Source organism: Typopeltis vanoorti, chromosome 2 (genome assembly GCF_054136105.1).
Source record: "Typopeltis vanoorti isolate ZY-2024b chromosome 2, IOZ_Tvanoo_1.0, whole genome shotgun sequence".
NCBI classification, from domain to species: domain Eukaryota; kingdom Metazoa; phylum Arthropoda; class Arachnida; order Uropygi; family Thelyphonidae; genus Typopeltis; species Typopeltis vanoorti.
In genome coordinates this window covers 145,046,907-145,064,724 of record NC_143550.1, presented here as the reverse complement: position 1 = coordinate 145,064,724, position 17,818 = coordinate 145,046,907, and the positions used below count along the sequence as shown (strand labels likewise).

Below are 17,818 nucleotides of genomic sequence, written 5' to 3'. Positions count from 1 at the left end.
CAGTTATATTTTAATTTAATTCTATAACACACTACTGCACGCATATTGGGATTCCATTGTAATCATGCGCCGTAACTGTATGTTATTCCTAGTATTGTTTGAATTGCTGTACTGAGGATGTCCCAAGATACTTGGGATGAAATATTTACACATTAAAACTTATCACTGTGGTTAGTACGTGTGTTTTTTAGTGATACTTCACAATTGTTTTAACAAGTGGCCTTCTGTCTTTACTACTGTTCTTAATGCTAACAAACTATAAAATCAGCAATCTCTGCCATAAATTTCACATCTAGAAAAGTCCTATACAAAAGGTCTTACTTACTACTTAATCATCCAGTTCATTATACAAGATCCTAGAGATCATTGACACCTTCTACTTTCCAGTAACATTCACACATGGGCAGTTTTACGACATCAATGATACTTCACATGTGGAGATTGTCAAGGAACTTAGCAGTGAGAATTCTAGAATAGACCGTCACTACTATTACGAACCTCCTATCATCGTCAGACTTCTGTTGGCGGGACGTGGATCCCCGTCCTTGGAATGGCAGGACATGCAGGAACCGAGAGCCAGAACAGAGAAGAGCCCCTTTTCCATCGATTCTTCCCCCTTTTATTCTGCTCTCCTGACCTTGGAACTCCTACAGATTCAATCGCCCAGATTTTCTTGGAAGGGGTCTTCTCAGCCACCCTGCAGTCGCTGAGTTAAGGCGGAAAACCCCGTACTTCGTTAACCTTCACGAGTTGCGATAGCCTCAGGTCTTACATTCTTAATCTCATCTAAGTTATTTCTTTGTTTGTACAATTTTCTTATTACAATTTATTCTAACATTTTTCCAGGTTTAATACAGCAAAAAAATGAGTTAAGTATTAATCAAATTATAAGTATATTATATTGATTTTATTTCCCAAATAAAATCGGTATAGAAAGAATTTTATTCTAAATTCCTTTCATACAAAATTTTGCAACAGCAATAATAAATAATTTATTTAGCTGCCTAAAAAATTTTGCTGGATTTCTTGCTAGTTCAGAGCATAAATTACAACTGTTGTAAAATACACAGCATTCAATTACTTATAGGAGTCATTACAACTCTACAAGACATTTTGTTTTCAACATCAGCTGTAAAGTATTCCTTTAACTTCAAGTATGGCTACATTAATTTACCAAAGTTCTGGGAGACTGATTGTAAGACCACATTTAAGCTGTCATCTCTGAATTAACTTCATTTTATCCAGCCTCTAGAAGTTCACTTTTAGGACAATTAGTTCCTTTTTGGTTATAATTTGAACTGTTTCTGCTAAACCTAATTGGGTTTGTGTGTTTTACAACAGTTGTAATTTGTGCTCAGAAGATACTAGTTAGAAATCCAGTAAAATATTAATGGGGTTCCTGATCATTCTATAAACTTTCATGATGATTTATTTCTTAGGATTTTTTAAGTTGCTTTCTTTTCTTCTCTTCTTTTGGTTCTTGTTTTCATACTTTTCCTCCCATAAATATTGTGTACGTGAATTTATTCAGCTGTAAAATATGTTCGGCTCTAGACACTTTAAAACTTCTTGCATATTTTGTATCCTTCTTAGTACAGGATGGTAGTTGCTCTGTTTCAAAACTATGTAGACTTGTATTCTAGATCACTGTGAAAATAACTTTCAGGCAGTCAGTAACAATTTTTCATTTCCCATATGTTCTCCATATCCAAAGACGAATCTAGTGGATTTATTTTGTTGAATGTAGTCATTATATACTTTAAATACAGTAATTCAGAAAATTTATTCCAATTAATATTTTGTACAAATGGGCAATTTTTGTATACAACATATAAAAACAGATTAGAATATTTTCTACATTTTATCATACAAATTGAGTTTCCGTAAATTGTAAGCTGTCCTCTTATTAATGTCTACAACACTGATTATTGTGCACGTGATGATTAAATATCAGATCTTTGCAACAGTTATATTTTGTAATTTCTCATACTTCAAATTAGTGACCTAGTGACACTTTCTCCATTTAGTGCAATAGCAGCACTTATATATTTTCACTCGTAATAACTTTGTAGACATTTAGCATATCTAATATTTAAATGAATGCGGATGTATTAAAAGATGCAGGTGCTGTTAAACAGTTGGGCAATATTTTAAAGACTAATGTCTAAGCAGGTTAAGCATTGGGTCATCCATATGTTGTACAGTTGGGTCTTATGTCTAGATATGCTAAATGTCTACAAAGTTATGAGTGATAGCACTAAATGGGGAAATTGTTGCTAAACAGTTAATATTTTGCATGTATTCTAAAAATATATCTTTATGCAAGTGTTTTTGGTGGAGTTTTATGCTTAATGAACAATTTTTTTTTTTTTTTTTTTTTAAGATTAAAAGAATAAGTGGGACTGGAAAAGCAAGAGCTAAGTGGGAGAAATACGAAAACAAAAGGTATGTATGCCTCTGAAATGTTCAAAGATAGTGGTTTAAGAACATTCAAATGTCATTATAACAAACTAGGAAAAATCCCTTAAGTTTCATAGTAACAATTTTATGTTATGAAATTCGCTGTAGCAGATGTTCCATTATGACTTGCTATTCCTTTATGTTCCTTTGTTCTAGTAAGTCAGTTGCAATACTGTGATATTAAAAATTATTTCTTGTTAATTTCATTTATTTCATAAATGAAGTTATGTTAGAAGAAATTTTAAACTCTTGTATGTTTGAACGCTACAGATATACAGGGCATTTAATAAAAAATAAAAAAAAATCAGAGGAGGGGTTTCTATTTAATCATCAGTTTTGCATAATGTTGATTCTGTGGCATTTTATGTCAAAACACTCATTTACTTTCACTTATTTGTGCATGCCTGTTATGACGTCAGCATTACTTCACCCTTGGCATCACTTCAATTTCCTCACTCACAGTAACATAGCCTAATGTAGATGCATAGCAGTAGTTAGCCAATGATTGAATAGAAAGAATTATTAGTTTGTTTGTTTTTTCCAAAAAAAAGTCTAATTTTTTTATATTGATTCTAAAAACTTAACAAAATAAAGGTTAAGATATTTTATGGTTTTGGATGTTTATTCTCTTAGCATTTGTTTATAATGGCACAGGAGAAATTGACCCTTTTTTTTTTTTCCATAAATAATTCAAGACATACTCTAAATATTAGAACTCAAAACATGCATGAAACTGAATCATTAATAAATAAATAATAAATTGCCATTACTTTTATTACTGATTAATTATGAGTCTCTCTTCATGTCTCATATATTGATAAATGCACTGATATATATATATATATATATATATATATATTTTTTTTTTTTTTTTTTTTTTTTTTTATATGTTACATCTCTAATATGTTGGTACCACCTCTCCAATAAAACATTGAACTTCTTCAGACTGCCAATAAGTGAAATAGCTATCTCCCACAGGTCACTAAAATTCCATCTCCTGCCTAAAAGTTAATGTCTGCTTCAACATTGGCAGTTATACAGGGTAATAATATTAGCCAGGTGAAGCCCTTTGGTCGGAAAGACCTGGGTTCGATCATCCATGATGTGAGGAACCTTTATATGGTTTCTTTAGACTAAAGGTGAGTTAGCCAGTCTCACATGCAGGTAGAGGAAAAAGCTTGTCAATTTACATCTGAGACTGAATACATTGATATATTAGGCAACTGTGGTATCCTGTCCTCAACACCCAAGCTGACACAACGTACTGAAATATTTGCCTCTCTGGTGAGACAGCACAAAATTTTTCAAAGCCTGCAGATATAGTAGTTAACTGTTTAATTTGTCCACACATATCGCATTTATCTAAAGTGGATTCCACCCCACCTATAAAATATGGTTTTGGGTGCTTTTCAATTCATTGCCATGACCTCTAAATTTTGTTGCACTTTTTTTTTCCAAAAAATTATTGAAATCAGACAAATTATTATTATCATTACCTGACACCTCCAAGGAGTCCATAGATTCATTGAGAGAGGGCACCTATTCTGTCTCCACCACTTCATTCACTAACTACAGCAACTGCCACTACCTTCATTTCCTACACCAATGCCATCTGTTGCCCACCACCACTAGTATTTTTGTCTGTAAATTGTGTGTGTTCTCAAGACCAATTTGTATGACCACTTCCACATCATTAATGCAAAGAATTGATGCCTATTCATTTCATAAAATGAATAGACACTCATTAGATTTTATTCATCCATCTATATGCTTGTTATTTTGGGAATCTGATTTGAATGTATTTTATTGAAATTTGATATATCAATTAAATCATTTGCATGAAAAAAAAGTATTAAAATTATATAATGCAGTACCTCCATTCTAACTAGTTGAAATTGAATGAAATTTAGGGTGTATGTATGCAAAAATATGTCCATGTAATGCAATTTTCAAATGGCTCATTGATATGCTACAACATTGGCAGTTACACAGGGTATTATAATAAATTTAGTTTAATCCTTTATCCAAGTGTGAGCAAACAAAGTTTGTGTCTGAAAGTATCTTCAGGACTGGGGTAAGTTGGTACAACACCGGGCAACTCGTTACAAAGGTGGAGCAAGCTAACATTACTCCTATCTCAGTATCTCCCATGATGCAAAACACATCTCCTTGCGGATATGTATAATGTTATGCATTAGGGAAAGGGCCACTACCCAGACTAGTTTCAACCTTTATTGAGGTCTCTTCAGTGGGAGCCAGGCCCAAGTGGAGATACCAGGCAGAAGCATTAGCAAGGTCATCGCTACCAATAGGAGTTGCCAAACGGTGTGCCACCTTTTTATTAAATTACTCTGGATTTAGAGTAATTTAATTTAGTTTAATCCTTTATCCAAGTGTGAGCAAACAAAGTTTGCACCTGAAAGTATCTTCAGGACTGGAGTTAGTTGGTACAACACCGGGCAACTCATTGCAAAGGTGGAGCAAGCTGACATCACTCCTATCTCAGTATCTCCCATAATACAAAACACATCTCCTTGCGGATATGTATAATGTTATGCATTAAGGGAAGGGCCACTACCCAGACTAGTTTCGACCTTTATTGAGGTCTCTTCAGTGGGAACCAGGCCCAACTGATGCTAAGGCAAAAACACATCTGTGCAAAAATTATTTGTAGGAGTCAAAGAGGGATCATCTGTTAAGCAGACTTCCCTTTTCTTGATGCATTAAGCATTTTTAGGGAGGTTTCTGACACATCACCTCAAATGTGGGAACAGTTCTAAAGTTAGATTTGTTGTTAGAAGCATACAAGTGAGAAATTGTGTATTGAGTCCTCTCCACCAGAGAATGCCATGGAGATTAGAACTTTAAAGCATTGGTTATGGAAGGTGTTGAATCATCAATCATTTGAACATTAAAAATATATCAAATAAAGAAGGGGAATGGAGTGTACTTATTAGTAAAACTGTGGCTAAGATTTGGGGGTTAGTGAAAGAGGTCATTAATGTGTAAAAAGAAAAGGGTATGGATACTCTAGCGTTAGTGGGAAAATCTGTAAAGTGGAAACCATCTGCTGACACCTAGAAAACTACCCAGAAAGAAACTTGCAAAGGGAAAGAGAGAGAGAATAAAATGTTTAGTTTGATAAGTAAGCTCTATGCTAGACCCAGTATAATTCCCCAGAAATGTCAGGGTCTACTACATGAGTTCCTTCAAACCTTGATATGGATTGTGTCCAGTGAACAATTTCCTTAGCAAGCTTGGCAAACAGATCTGCTCAGAAGCAAGAATGGCAAAATTATATTGTTCATCATTAATTAATGGGTGTCTGTTAATGAAGTTCACTTCATTGTTTTTGAGAGGACTGAGGAGGGAAATGGAATGATCATTTGACATAGGCTTGTTCCTTGCCGTCGAGTATGACAGCTTTACTGATAATATAGGATGGGTAATAATTTGCTATCAGAAAAATCCTTAACAGCTTGGATACCAAAGTTCCCTAGTGCAGAATTTTTCTTGTCTTTCTAATGGACAATCAAAAGTGGCATATGGAGAGCAGTTCTCGATTTGCCTTGGTTATGTATACAAGAGTTGAAAGAGAAAACTGATGCTAAGAGGCCTTACATTTGGCATCTAACATGGACGGACAAAACTTGCCTAGTAGCCTTAACAATGAACCAAGAAAAATTTTGACTGCTATTTGACTGGGCAGCAAGTTTTATTTATGCATTTGCACTCTCCAAGTTGGATTTGAATTTAACTTTTTGGAGCTTCTGTATAGGCTTGGCACATAGCTAATTTTTCCCTTGAACTGCTTGAGATGTAGAATTTTCTTCATGGACTGCTTTCTCATATTTTTGGAGAATGATAGTTGTGAATAGTGATCAATGTGTTAGGTGGAATGTGGGAGGTGAAGGCCTTCCTTCCTGCTAGCAAGTATTATGTCTAATTTGGTTGATGCAGATCTTTGTATTGGGAAGGCAAAACAATAATTAGACCATGGAAAGGAGAAGAAGTAGAAATCACAGAAGATGATGATTTATGGTTTTAATGGTGCAAGGACAGCAAAGGTCATACTGCGCCATATCAAAGGTTATAGTAGTACACAGGGTAAGACAGTCACAAACGCCCACAATGAGTACACTAACCACTCACAGAGGAGGTCATCTCATTTGAGTAGCAACGTCCCTGTCTGAGTGAAGGATATTTCATATGAAGGAAGTATGGATAAGGTTATAGTCTCAGTTGCCAAGAGGAGAGCTGACATCTACAATATATTTCAAGTGAGAGCTGGTTAAGAAAATACTGTGCTTATTAATTTATATATTTTATTTTTGCTGCGAAATTTTTTTCTGGTTTGCTATTACTGTATATGCAGAAGAGCTGGATTCCTCCTGGTGTATTTCCACCAGATTCAGTCTTGTGTACTCTGGGAGTACAGAACTGCTTTATAGCTGGCTAGTTAATGCTTTAAGCATATTCATTGAGGATGCCATCTGGAGGCAGAGAACTAGAGACAATACTTTGGAAACCAAACATGGTAACAACCACTTCAAGCATGCAATAAGTAAGGCAAGATTATTGCCCTAGGCAGTGAAAGTCTTCTACATAGATGTCTAGTTGGCATTTCCTCCTTTATTCAGATATAATAAATTTTATCTGAATACTATAATTAATTAATAAAGGGATAGGGATTTAGTCTAGAGTTGTTGCCTCTAGACTCTTATTGCCTTTCAGGACAAGCAGCACAAGTCACCCTGTGACTTACCCATGAGGCTTCAAATTATTATTATTACTACTACTACTACAACATAATAATAGTCATTTGTACACAAGACTGAACCTGATAGTAATACTTGAGGAGTGTTCCTGGTTCCAATTTCAATAAGGAATCTTAAACTCACCATGGCAAGGCACTCCATGTTCTACTGTTCTCTACTTAATTCTCAATCTACTGCCTGCCAACAGTATTTCTTGTTTCTGAATTACATGTATTTTCTGGTTAATTTGCCTGTGCTGATGAAAAATCAAGTGGGGAAAATCCAGCTACCTCTGTATTAGATAGACTAACTTGCCTTCATTTGAAAAATCCCATATAAATATTCCTCTTGTTGCAATAAGAATCAAACTTTGATCTTTTCCAAATGGAATTTGCATTGACCTCATCGTTTTTCATTGCAGTTGTGCTAGAGGCTTTCATTACTGTTTAACAAAATGTTTGACATTACTGATTACATTTTGTTATTAAAAAGGATTGACTGAACAACATACCTGAATATTCTTGAACGGAGAGGTGTTCTTTTTTTTATTTATTTAAAAAATAATTTTTTTATACTTCAGATATTATTTTTTTTTTTGTACTGATTCGTTAATGAAACCAAGATTGAAAATGTAGAACTAATAAATATACATGGAAATATTAAATAGCAGATATAATAAAGTAAACCAAAAAAGAGAAAAAAAACTAGAAAGAGAGAAAACATAAAAACCAGTACTATATATGTTGGCCAACAGTAATTGCACTCTTCTTGCCATAATTTCCATAGGCTGTGAAGTAACCTTTTTAAGGAACCTGTAGAAGGTTCTGATCTATGTGTTGGTAGGATCATAGCCCAAATGTTGACAGGTGAAGCTATTCTTAAGCAAAGTAGTAGGTTTGTGTGTGCAATAATGATATTCTCCTTATACACTTTCGTAATTATAATTCCTTTGTTATATTCATCTAAACTAGTGCTTCAAATTCCTTGCAGCTGTGGTCTTTTTTTTTTTGGCAGTTTGCTTTTGTTAGTATATTTGCTCCATTCTATCTGATATCGTTTGCCACATGGGTAAGAAAGCTGTGAATCTCTTTTGATCTGTATTGCAAAATTTCTTTGGTAGGTTTTTAAGGGGCAAGAGCATAGTTACGGCTACGGCCAAGTGCACTGATAGCTTCTTGCTTGATCATGAAGGATGACAGGTTTATCACTGGCAGTGGTTGTTGAGGCTTGAAAGTAGTTTTCTGATAGCTCTGCAAATTTACTGATGTTCCAACATTTTACTTATCTGATCTCCCACTGAATCTCAATCTGATTTTTGTTTTCTCTCTTTCTAGTTTTTTTTTTTCCTTTTTTGGCTTACTTTATTATATCTGCTATTTAATATTTCCATGTATATTTCTCTGAGAGCTGCTTAACTTTTATTGTCTTTAAAACTTTCTTACGTGTTCTTCTTTTCAATATGAAATTTGGTTTTATCCTGCTCAAGACTAAATGTTGATCAAATTCTATGTACACTCTGGTGTCGTGCACCTGTGGGAAAACATCACAATCAACAATAACATAGTCAATGAGACTTTTCTTATTCCTTGCCTCTTCTCTCCATGTGAATTTGTGCACATTTTTATGTTGGAACATTGTGTTAGTAATAACCAGTCTATGTCCTGAGCAGAAATCCAACAGACATTTGCCGTTATTATTAGGGTTGCTCTTTTTCTCCAAATTTTCCCAAATTATTTTTGTATGTCTGACAATCGTTTCCTACTCTGCTATTTAGATCCCCAACAAGGACCAACTTTTCCTTTTTCATTGTGTCAGCTGCGTTTCTCTAAAGCCTCAAAAAATTCTTCCGCTTCTTTGGGACCTTCTGTGGGACCATAGGCACAAATAAGTCTCATTGTCCAGTTCGCCATTCTCATATTTGCCCACGTCACTCTACTTGAGACTGCCTGCCATTCAAGGAAATTAGCCTTGTATATAGTGTTGAATGCCATGACTACTCCTTTTCCTTGATTGTTATTGCCTGAATATAACATTTTGTATTTATTGCTCAGAAAGATCTCACCAGTTTTTGTCTTTTTTGTTTGTCACTCCTATTATGTTGATCTGGTACTTATCTAATTCCTCAGCTAGCTCCATTTCTTTGCCATTCAGGCCTCTTATGTTGATAGTACCGATCTTGAACTCTGGTGATGTTGAGTTGGGGTAAGTTTTAAGATTTGTTCCAGTAGCTGACTTTTTGCTGTTTGCCCTGGTTCCTTGGCGAAAACAACAGGGGTCTTGTTTAACTGAGCGACTCCTCAGCTGGCATGAAATTCTGTGATGTTGTGCCATCATTTGAAATTTTGGTTTAAGCCAATAAGAATACAATTTGTTCGGCTAAATCCGAAATTACCAGCCCATCCTTGTCCGTTCAGTATCCAAGTAGATACCTAACAGGTTAAACCACGAGTAGGTGAGGATCGGACATTAGGTCAGAAGCCCTGGTCGGTTCTCTGCATTCCTTTGATGGCTATGTTGGAGGTCTCCTCTCTGTTATATAGCTTTGACCCTTAAACGGTATTAATTAATTAATATTTCATTGGTGCCCAACATTTTCAGTGTATGGCCTATATGACCCAATGTCTGGGGGGTGTAGGGGATCATTTCTGGCTTAATATATTATCCATTTAGATATTTAAAAAAAAAGCACTTAAATACAAATGTAGATCATTGTTTACCTTTTCTAATCTGCCATTTTACATTGTTTGGTGTTAAGGTGCCAGTGGTTTATGAACCACCATATACTACATTTGTCCTTAAAGTTGTTGATGTTATTGTAATTTTTAAATACAATACAGTTTGAGCCATCTGTGGTGTTAAAAAGTTTTGCATATTTTTTATGCAAAAATATAAATACACATATCACAACTTGCATTTCAAAAGATTGTTAATAAGCGAAATCTGATATAAAATATCAGATTTCGTTTTATTTTTATAAATATCAGTCCTTTCAATTCCTTGCGTGAACTCTGAAAGAGAAATATGACACTGCATGTCTTTTGTAATACTTTTATAAGTTTTAAATAGTTCAGTGGTAGGAAATTTCCTTTATAATAAATAGACATTTATGTTAAATACTGAGGCAACAGATCTGTTACATTTTCTTTCAAATTGGTGAGTTGTTGATATTAGGATGTTTATCTTCATTCTTTAGTGAAATTCTGGAGTATAAACCTGCAGCAGATTCAACACTGCCAAAAAAAAGAAAGTTTGATGATGAAGAGCATCCGCCATTATCCAAAAGGATTAAAATAGAACCTGGTGAAACTGAAATCAAACAAGAAGATGAAGGTATGCTTTGCTTTAACATATATTGTCATTTCTTTACACTGTGTGTGTGTGTTTCTAGAAGAAACCTGTACGACTCAATATGCTTTATCTATCTGAATTACATAGTGTGCACAAGTCCTCCCCCAATGCAAACAAAGAGATGAAAAGGTCTCTGAAATACTTCGGCTTCTGGATATTGGATCTATATTTAATTTCACTTGCAGAGGGAGGAAAAATTTCTTTCTTTGAAACCTTTCGCTTTATAAATGAGAACTTCTACTCTTTTGCATCTCATATATCAATTAGTTAAAATTAATATAGTAGAAGTTTCGTGGATAAAAGTGATTTCACTTTGTCGCCAGATCTTCAAAATCTATAATGACTATATTGTTTTGGAATTTAAGTGTTCTCCTGGCCAGTTTGCTAGTTCTGTAGGGTGATAAATTGAAGTTTTCAGAGGAAAAATCCTACCACCTCCACCCATATTGATGATCACTAATTAACTGCTGAACTTCCAAGTAGTGAAGAAATTGGTTGACTTGTTTTGGTGAGGAAAATGGGGTGACAGTTTGATAACTGATTAGCTCTCTTTTGGGAATAGTTTATTAAAATATAAGCTTGCCTCCATTCTCTTTGGGAGATGTCAGATGTGTATGCCAGTTTTAGAAAAGATATAGAATGGGTATTAATTTGAGTCAAACTTTTACCTACAATATGGAGATATATCATCAGGATCAGAAGATTTATTATCCAAATAAATATTAGGATTTGGCCTATCTTTCTAGTGAAGAATCAAAAGGACATGTGGTGAGCTTTTCTTGGTATAGTACAGTGGTCACCAAAGGGATCGATATGACATTGTTAGGGGTCGATGGGGGGTCGACAGAAAAATATAAGACATCATTGTATGGGTAATATTTAATTCGGATAACTTGGATTACTCCATGACAAAAGACATGGAGGTAATGACAATGCAATTAAGAGTGAATCGTGGGATCAGTTTCTAGCCCTCTTCCTAGACTTAAAGTTAGAAGAGGGCTAGAAATTGACACAGATCACTATTTAGTATAGGCAAAACTAAGATTTCCACCAAACCGGCTACAAAAAATACACAAAAAAAAAATAAACTAGAGAAACAAAATCTATTTACAAAGTAAGACTACTAAATGATTCGAGTATAAGATATACCAACAGAGGATAAATACTTAGAAAAAATACAAGAAAATGAAGACATTGAGAAAGAATGGAATAATATAAAAGAAATTATTGCATCAGCAGCATATGAAAGTCTAGGAACACACAAAAAAATCATAAAAATAAAAATCTCATAAAAATTACATATAGTGGACAATGAAATAAAAACAATAATTGAAAATGAAAAGCTGGCTTTTAAAAGATGGTTAAGTAGCAAAAAACGAGATGAAATGGAATATAAAAAAAGACGAACAATAGCCAAAAGAGACACAGAAAGCTGGGAAAATTTGTATCATATCTAGAAAATGACATAATCAAAATAAGACCCAGTGTGTGAAAAATACCAAAGCACATGAATGCAGATATAAAAGAAACTGCAAATATAAATTGTGAAATAGATGTAAAAGAATTCTTGGATTACTTTACAGATCTTTGGACGGATAATACTGGCATCAAAAATAATTACACCAGAAACTTACAAAATACCTTAAATAATATGATAACAATAAAAGAATTAAAGGATAACCTAAATAAAATAAAAAAAATGGCAAATCAGCAAGAGAAGATGGGATAAACTAATAACTGTATAAATTTGCTGGAAAAAAATTTCCATCAAAGATTACTAAAATTTTTAAATAAAATATATACAAATGGACAAATACCAATAGAATGGAATACAAGCATAGTAATACCTATATTTAAAAAAAGGGATAAAACAAAACCTGCTAACTACAGAGGTATTAGTTTATTGAATACATGCTACAAAATATATAGCAGAATACTTAATGAAAAACTAAAAATATAAAGTGAAAAAATATTATTAGAATGTCAAAATGGATTTAGAAAAGGACACTCTACAATGGATGCAGCTTTCTGTTTAAAACTACTTATAGAAAAAGAAGAGAATTTATTTCAAAACTCATCTTTTGTTTATAGATTACAAAAAAGACTTTGACAAAGTAGAAAAGATATATATTGTTTGATATATTACAAAGAATAAATATACCTAATATTTTACTACATGCAATATTGAATATATATAAAGATAATGAAATAAAAAATAAATGAAAAGTTGTCTGAAAAACAATCTGTAAACCAAAGAGTAAGACAGGGATGCCCTCTGTCTCCAACACTTTTCAATATTTACATTAATGAAATATTAATCTGAAACAAATCTGAAAACACATCCCAACTCAATATCACCAGAGTTAAAGATCGGTACTATCAACATAAGAATCCTGAATGGCAAAGAAAGGGAGCTAGCTGAGGAATTAGATGAGTACCAGATCAACATAATAGGGGTGACTGAAACAAAAAAGACAAAAACTAGTGAGATCTTTCTGAGCAATAAATACAAAATGTTATATTCAGGCAATGACAATCAAGGAAAAAGGAGTAGCCATAATATTCAAGACTAATCTTTATGAATGGCAGGCAGTCTCAAGTAGATTGATGTGGGCAAATATCAGAATGCAGAACTGGACAATGAGGTTTATTTGTGCCTGTGGTCTCACAGAACTACTAAGAGAAGTGGAGGAATTTTTTGAGGATTTAGAGAAAGCAACTGACATAATGAAGAAGGAAAATTTGGTCCTTGTTGGGGATCTAAATAGCAGAGTAGAATATGATTGTCAGACATACAAAAATATTTTGGAGAAAAGAGCAAAGCTAATAATAATGGCAAATACCTGTGGAATTTCTGCTCAGGACATGGACTGGTTATTACTAACACAATGTTCCAACATAAAAATGTGCACAAAAACTCATGAAGAGAAGAGGTAAGGAATAAGAAAAGTCTCATCGACTATGTTATTGTTGATAGTGATGTTTTCTCCCTGCTGCAGGACACCAGAGTGTACAGAGGATTTGAAATTGGAAGCGATCACTATTTAGTCATGAGCAGGATAAAATTTAATTTCATATTCAAAAGAATAACATGTAAGAAAGTTTAAAAGCGAATATAAGTGAGCAGCTCTCAGGTGTGAACTGTAGACTAAAATACACAACGATTATTGAAGAAAAAATGAAAGAGTTTGAGAACAGGAACCAAACCTTGGAGATTCAGTGGCAAGCCTTGAAGAAAACCCTGATTGATTCAGCCAGAGATGCATGTTTGGAGGTTGTCTGAAAGGATAGAAAAATCGGGACTCCATGGTGGACATAGGAAGTTAAAGAGGCAGTGAAGGAAAAAAAAGAAAGCATATCAAAAGTTCCTTGTAAATAAGTCTGCTTGTACTCTTAGAGAATACAGAGACAAATGTAAGAAAGCTAAACACTGTGTAAAACTAGCTATACAAAAGTCATGGGAGGACTTTGGCAAGAACATAGAAAATAAATATCAAGAAAGTGGTAAGATATTCTGGAAGTTGTTGAAGAAGCTTAGAAATGGAGGAAAGAGTGCTGTAAAAGGAGTTAGAGATGGTAACGGTGACATGAAAAAGGGGGGAAAAGATATCCTTGAAGTATGGAGTAATTACTTCGAAAAATTGCTAAATGAAACAAGCAGTGATAGCACAGTGGTAAAAAGCACTCAACAGGCATATAGTCAGGAATTCATATCCATAGTTGAAGTAGAAATAGCCATCAAATGCTTGAAATGTGGAAAGGCAGCAGGAGTACATGATATTCAACCAGAAATGCTGAAGTTTGGTGGTATAAAAGTCTTACAGTGGCTGCACTGCATAGTTCAGAAAACCTAGACAGAGAGACGAATTCCTGATGATTGGAGTAGAGCTCTCATAGTACCCGTATATAAAAAGGGAAATAAAACTGAATGCGAGAATTACAGAGGTATTTCCCTACTGAATGTTCCTGGCAAGATCTATTTGAGTATACTTGAGAAATGGTTGAGAAGAATTGTGGAAGAAAAGCTTGGTGAAGAACAAGCTGGATTCAGGGCAAATATAGGCTGTCAGGATCAGATCTTCACTTTACAACAAATAGTCGAGAAATCATGGGAATATAACAAAGATCTGTCTTTAAGTTTTGTCAATTTGGAAAAGGCATATGACAAGGTGCCAAGAGAGAAGCTATTCAATACACTGCATTTATATGGTGTCAATGGGGCATTATATCAAGCAATACTTAGTCTTTATTTGAGTTGTAAGTCAGCAGTTAGAATTGAAGGAAGTACAGGAAGATGGTTTAATGTTAAATCTGGTGTGAGACAAGGATGTACATTATCCCCTCTGTTATTCATTATCTATATGGATCACATTATGAAGGAAAGTGGTATTAAACATGATATCAAAATTGGAGATGTAGGTGTCAGCTCTTTGCTTTATGCGGATGATGTTATACTTCTAAATAAATCTGCTACAAGTCTGCAAGATTCTCTGACTAAATTGAATAGCTGTTGTAATAGATATGGTATGAAGGTCAGCAATAAAAAGACAAAGAAAATAGGCAGAATCATTGAAAATGTCAACTGTGTTGTGAATGGAGAACCTGTGGAACAAATAAAACATTTCAGCTACTTAGGCACGATTTTTAGTGAAGATGGTAAATTAAATATAGAAATAGACAACAGAATCAGCAAAGCTGGTATGGTGGGAAGTCAATTGAATAAATTCATATATGGAATAAGAGAGAAATTAGTCAGTACACTAAATTAGCTCTATACAAGACAGTGTTCAAACCATTTTTTAACTTGTGGATCTGAGAGCTGGGTCAGAAGTAAAACACTTGACCAAAGACTAGAGACCGCAGGTATGAGAGGCCTCAGAAAGATTATAGGTGTGAACAGGTGGCATCAACAATAAATTTAGTTTAATCCTTTATCCAAGTGTGAGCAAACAAAGTTTGCACCTGAAAGTATCTTCAGGACTGGGTTAAGGTGGTACAACACCAGACAATTCGTTGCAAAGGTGGAGCAAGCTACCAACACTCCTATCTCAGTATCTCCCATAATGCAAAACACATCTCCTTGCAGATATGTCTAATGTTATAGGAGATACTGAGGTAGGAGTGTTGGTAGCTTGCTCCACATTTGCAACGAGTTGCCCTGGTGTTGTACCACCTTACCTCAGTCCTGAAGATACTTTCAGGAGCAAACTTTGTTTGCTCACACTTGGATAAAGGATTAAACTAAATTTATTATACTCTAACCAAGTGAAAAATAAACTTTCAACATCTTTCTCTAAATCCAGAGTAATTTATTAAAAAAGGGTGGCATACCATTTGGCAACTCCTATAGGTAGAGATGACCTGCGAATGCTTCTGTCTTGTATCTCAGCTTGGGCCTGGCTCCCACTGAAGAGACCTCAATAAAGGTTGAAACTAGTCTGGGTAGTGGCCCTTCCCTTAATGCATAACATTAGACATATCTGCAAGGAGATGTGTTTTGCATTATAGGAGATACTGAGATAGGAGTGTTGGTAGCTTGCTCCACCTTTGCAACGAATTGCCTGGTGTTGTACCACCTTAACCCAGTCCTGAAGATACTTTCAGGTGCAAACTTTGTTTGCTCACACTTGGATAAAGGATTAAACTAAATTTATTATACTCTAACCAAGTGAAAAATAAACTTTCAACAGGTGGCATCAATACCAATATCATATTAAAAACGAGGATATTAGGAAAGAACTTGACATTGTCAGCACCCAGGAATGCGTTAGCAGAGCTAATCTCAGGTGGTATGGTCACTTGAACAGAATGGGCAAGGAAAGATTAGCAAAACAAGTGTTCTCTGCCAGGTTGGCAGGAGAAAGACCCAAGATATAGGTGGATTGATACGGTACAAAGTGCCTTAGACTATACAAATGTAAGATCTGATAATGTTGGAGACTTGACAAGTAACAGACTGATTTGGAGGAAAATTGTAGATAGGAAGTTAGTAATGATGTAATTTTTTTCATGTAGTACTATCTTATCCTGTATACCTCTTGAGAGTAAATGGCAGGAATTTGATGATGAGGTCTGGAAAAGGCATTCATTATTTATATGGATCAAATTATGAAGGAAAGTGGTATTAAACATGATATCCGAATTGGAGATGTTAATGTCAGCTCTTTGCTTTATGCAGACGATGTTATACTTCTAAATAAATCTGCTACAAGTCTGCAAGATTCCCTTACTAAATTGAATAACTGTTGTAATAGATATGGTATGAAGGTTAGCAATGACAAAGATAATGAAAATAGGCAGAATCGCTGAAAAAGGCAACTGCGTTTTGAACGGAGAACCCGTGGAACAGGCGTAATTTTTAGTGAAGATGGTAAATGAAATATGGAAATAGACAAGTGAATCAACAAAGCTGGTATAGTGGGAAGTCAATTGAAATTCATATGGAATAAGAGAGAAATTAGTCATCAACATCGTGCATATGAAGGATTTAGGCCTAGCATGGCATATTCTGGCCTTAGAAGTCATCATTGAATCTTTTAAGAGGAAGTGCTGATTTCCTAATGGCTTGTACTTTAAGGCTTGTTTTCGTATATATATGGTAGGGTGGTCCAAATATTCTGAATAAGGACTTGTGGACCAACAATGGCAAAATGGACATTCATTTTGTTCGTAAGGGAAGTGGCACTCCCGTGGTCGCTTAGCTGGATCTATCCACTTCTTCTACTTTGAGGAACATCCACTCACTTTAATCTTTCCTATAATGCTTATCAGCCAACTCTTCTTATTTTGTGATCCTTATGCTATTAGAGTACTCGAGGGCCATGGGGTCTTTCCATTTCTGGCCTTATAACCATGTCCCCTCTATAAATCTTTACTATAATTCTACTCTTTCCCTTTCAATATATACTATTCCTCTTATGGGTTTAAATTTGGAAGAAGGCTAGTTTAGTAGCTTTAAGGTAGCAGCCCTACCACTGAACTATCCATCGTCAGACTAGTCACCTGACATGGAGAACATAATTCTACTTTTAAGCTGACAAAAAAAGGTAATCAGAGTGAATCTATGGAGAAATTAGTCGGAAAACTAAATTAGTTGTATACAAGACAGAGTTCAAATCAGTTTTAACTTATGGATCTGAGAGCTGGTTTAGAAATAAAACACTTGACCAAAGACTAGAGACCGCAGATATGAGAAGCCTTAGAAAGATTAGAGGCGTGAATAGATGGCATCAATACCAATATCATATTAAAAA

General features: G+C 34.6%; 1 protein-coding gene across 1 annotated transcript in view; it reads left to right on the top strand.

Moving 5' to 3' along the window:
* nop5 (nop5 ribonucleoprotein) overlaps nt 1–17,818 on the top strand; it is a 216,245-nt gene that overhangs the window by 165,303 nt on the left and 33,124 nt on the right. The window contains exons 12-13 of the mRNA XM_090408601.1: nt 2,384–2,445; nt 10,411–10,547. Coding sequence (XP_090264727.1) covers nt 2,384–2,445; nt 10,411–10,547 — 199 coding nt within the window. The remainder of the gene's footprint in view (nt 1–2,383; nt 2,446–10,410; nt 10,548–17,818) is intronic.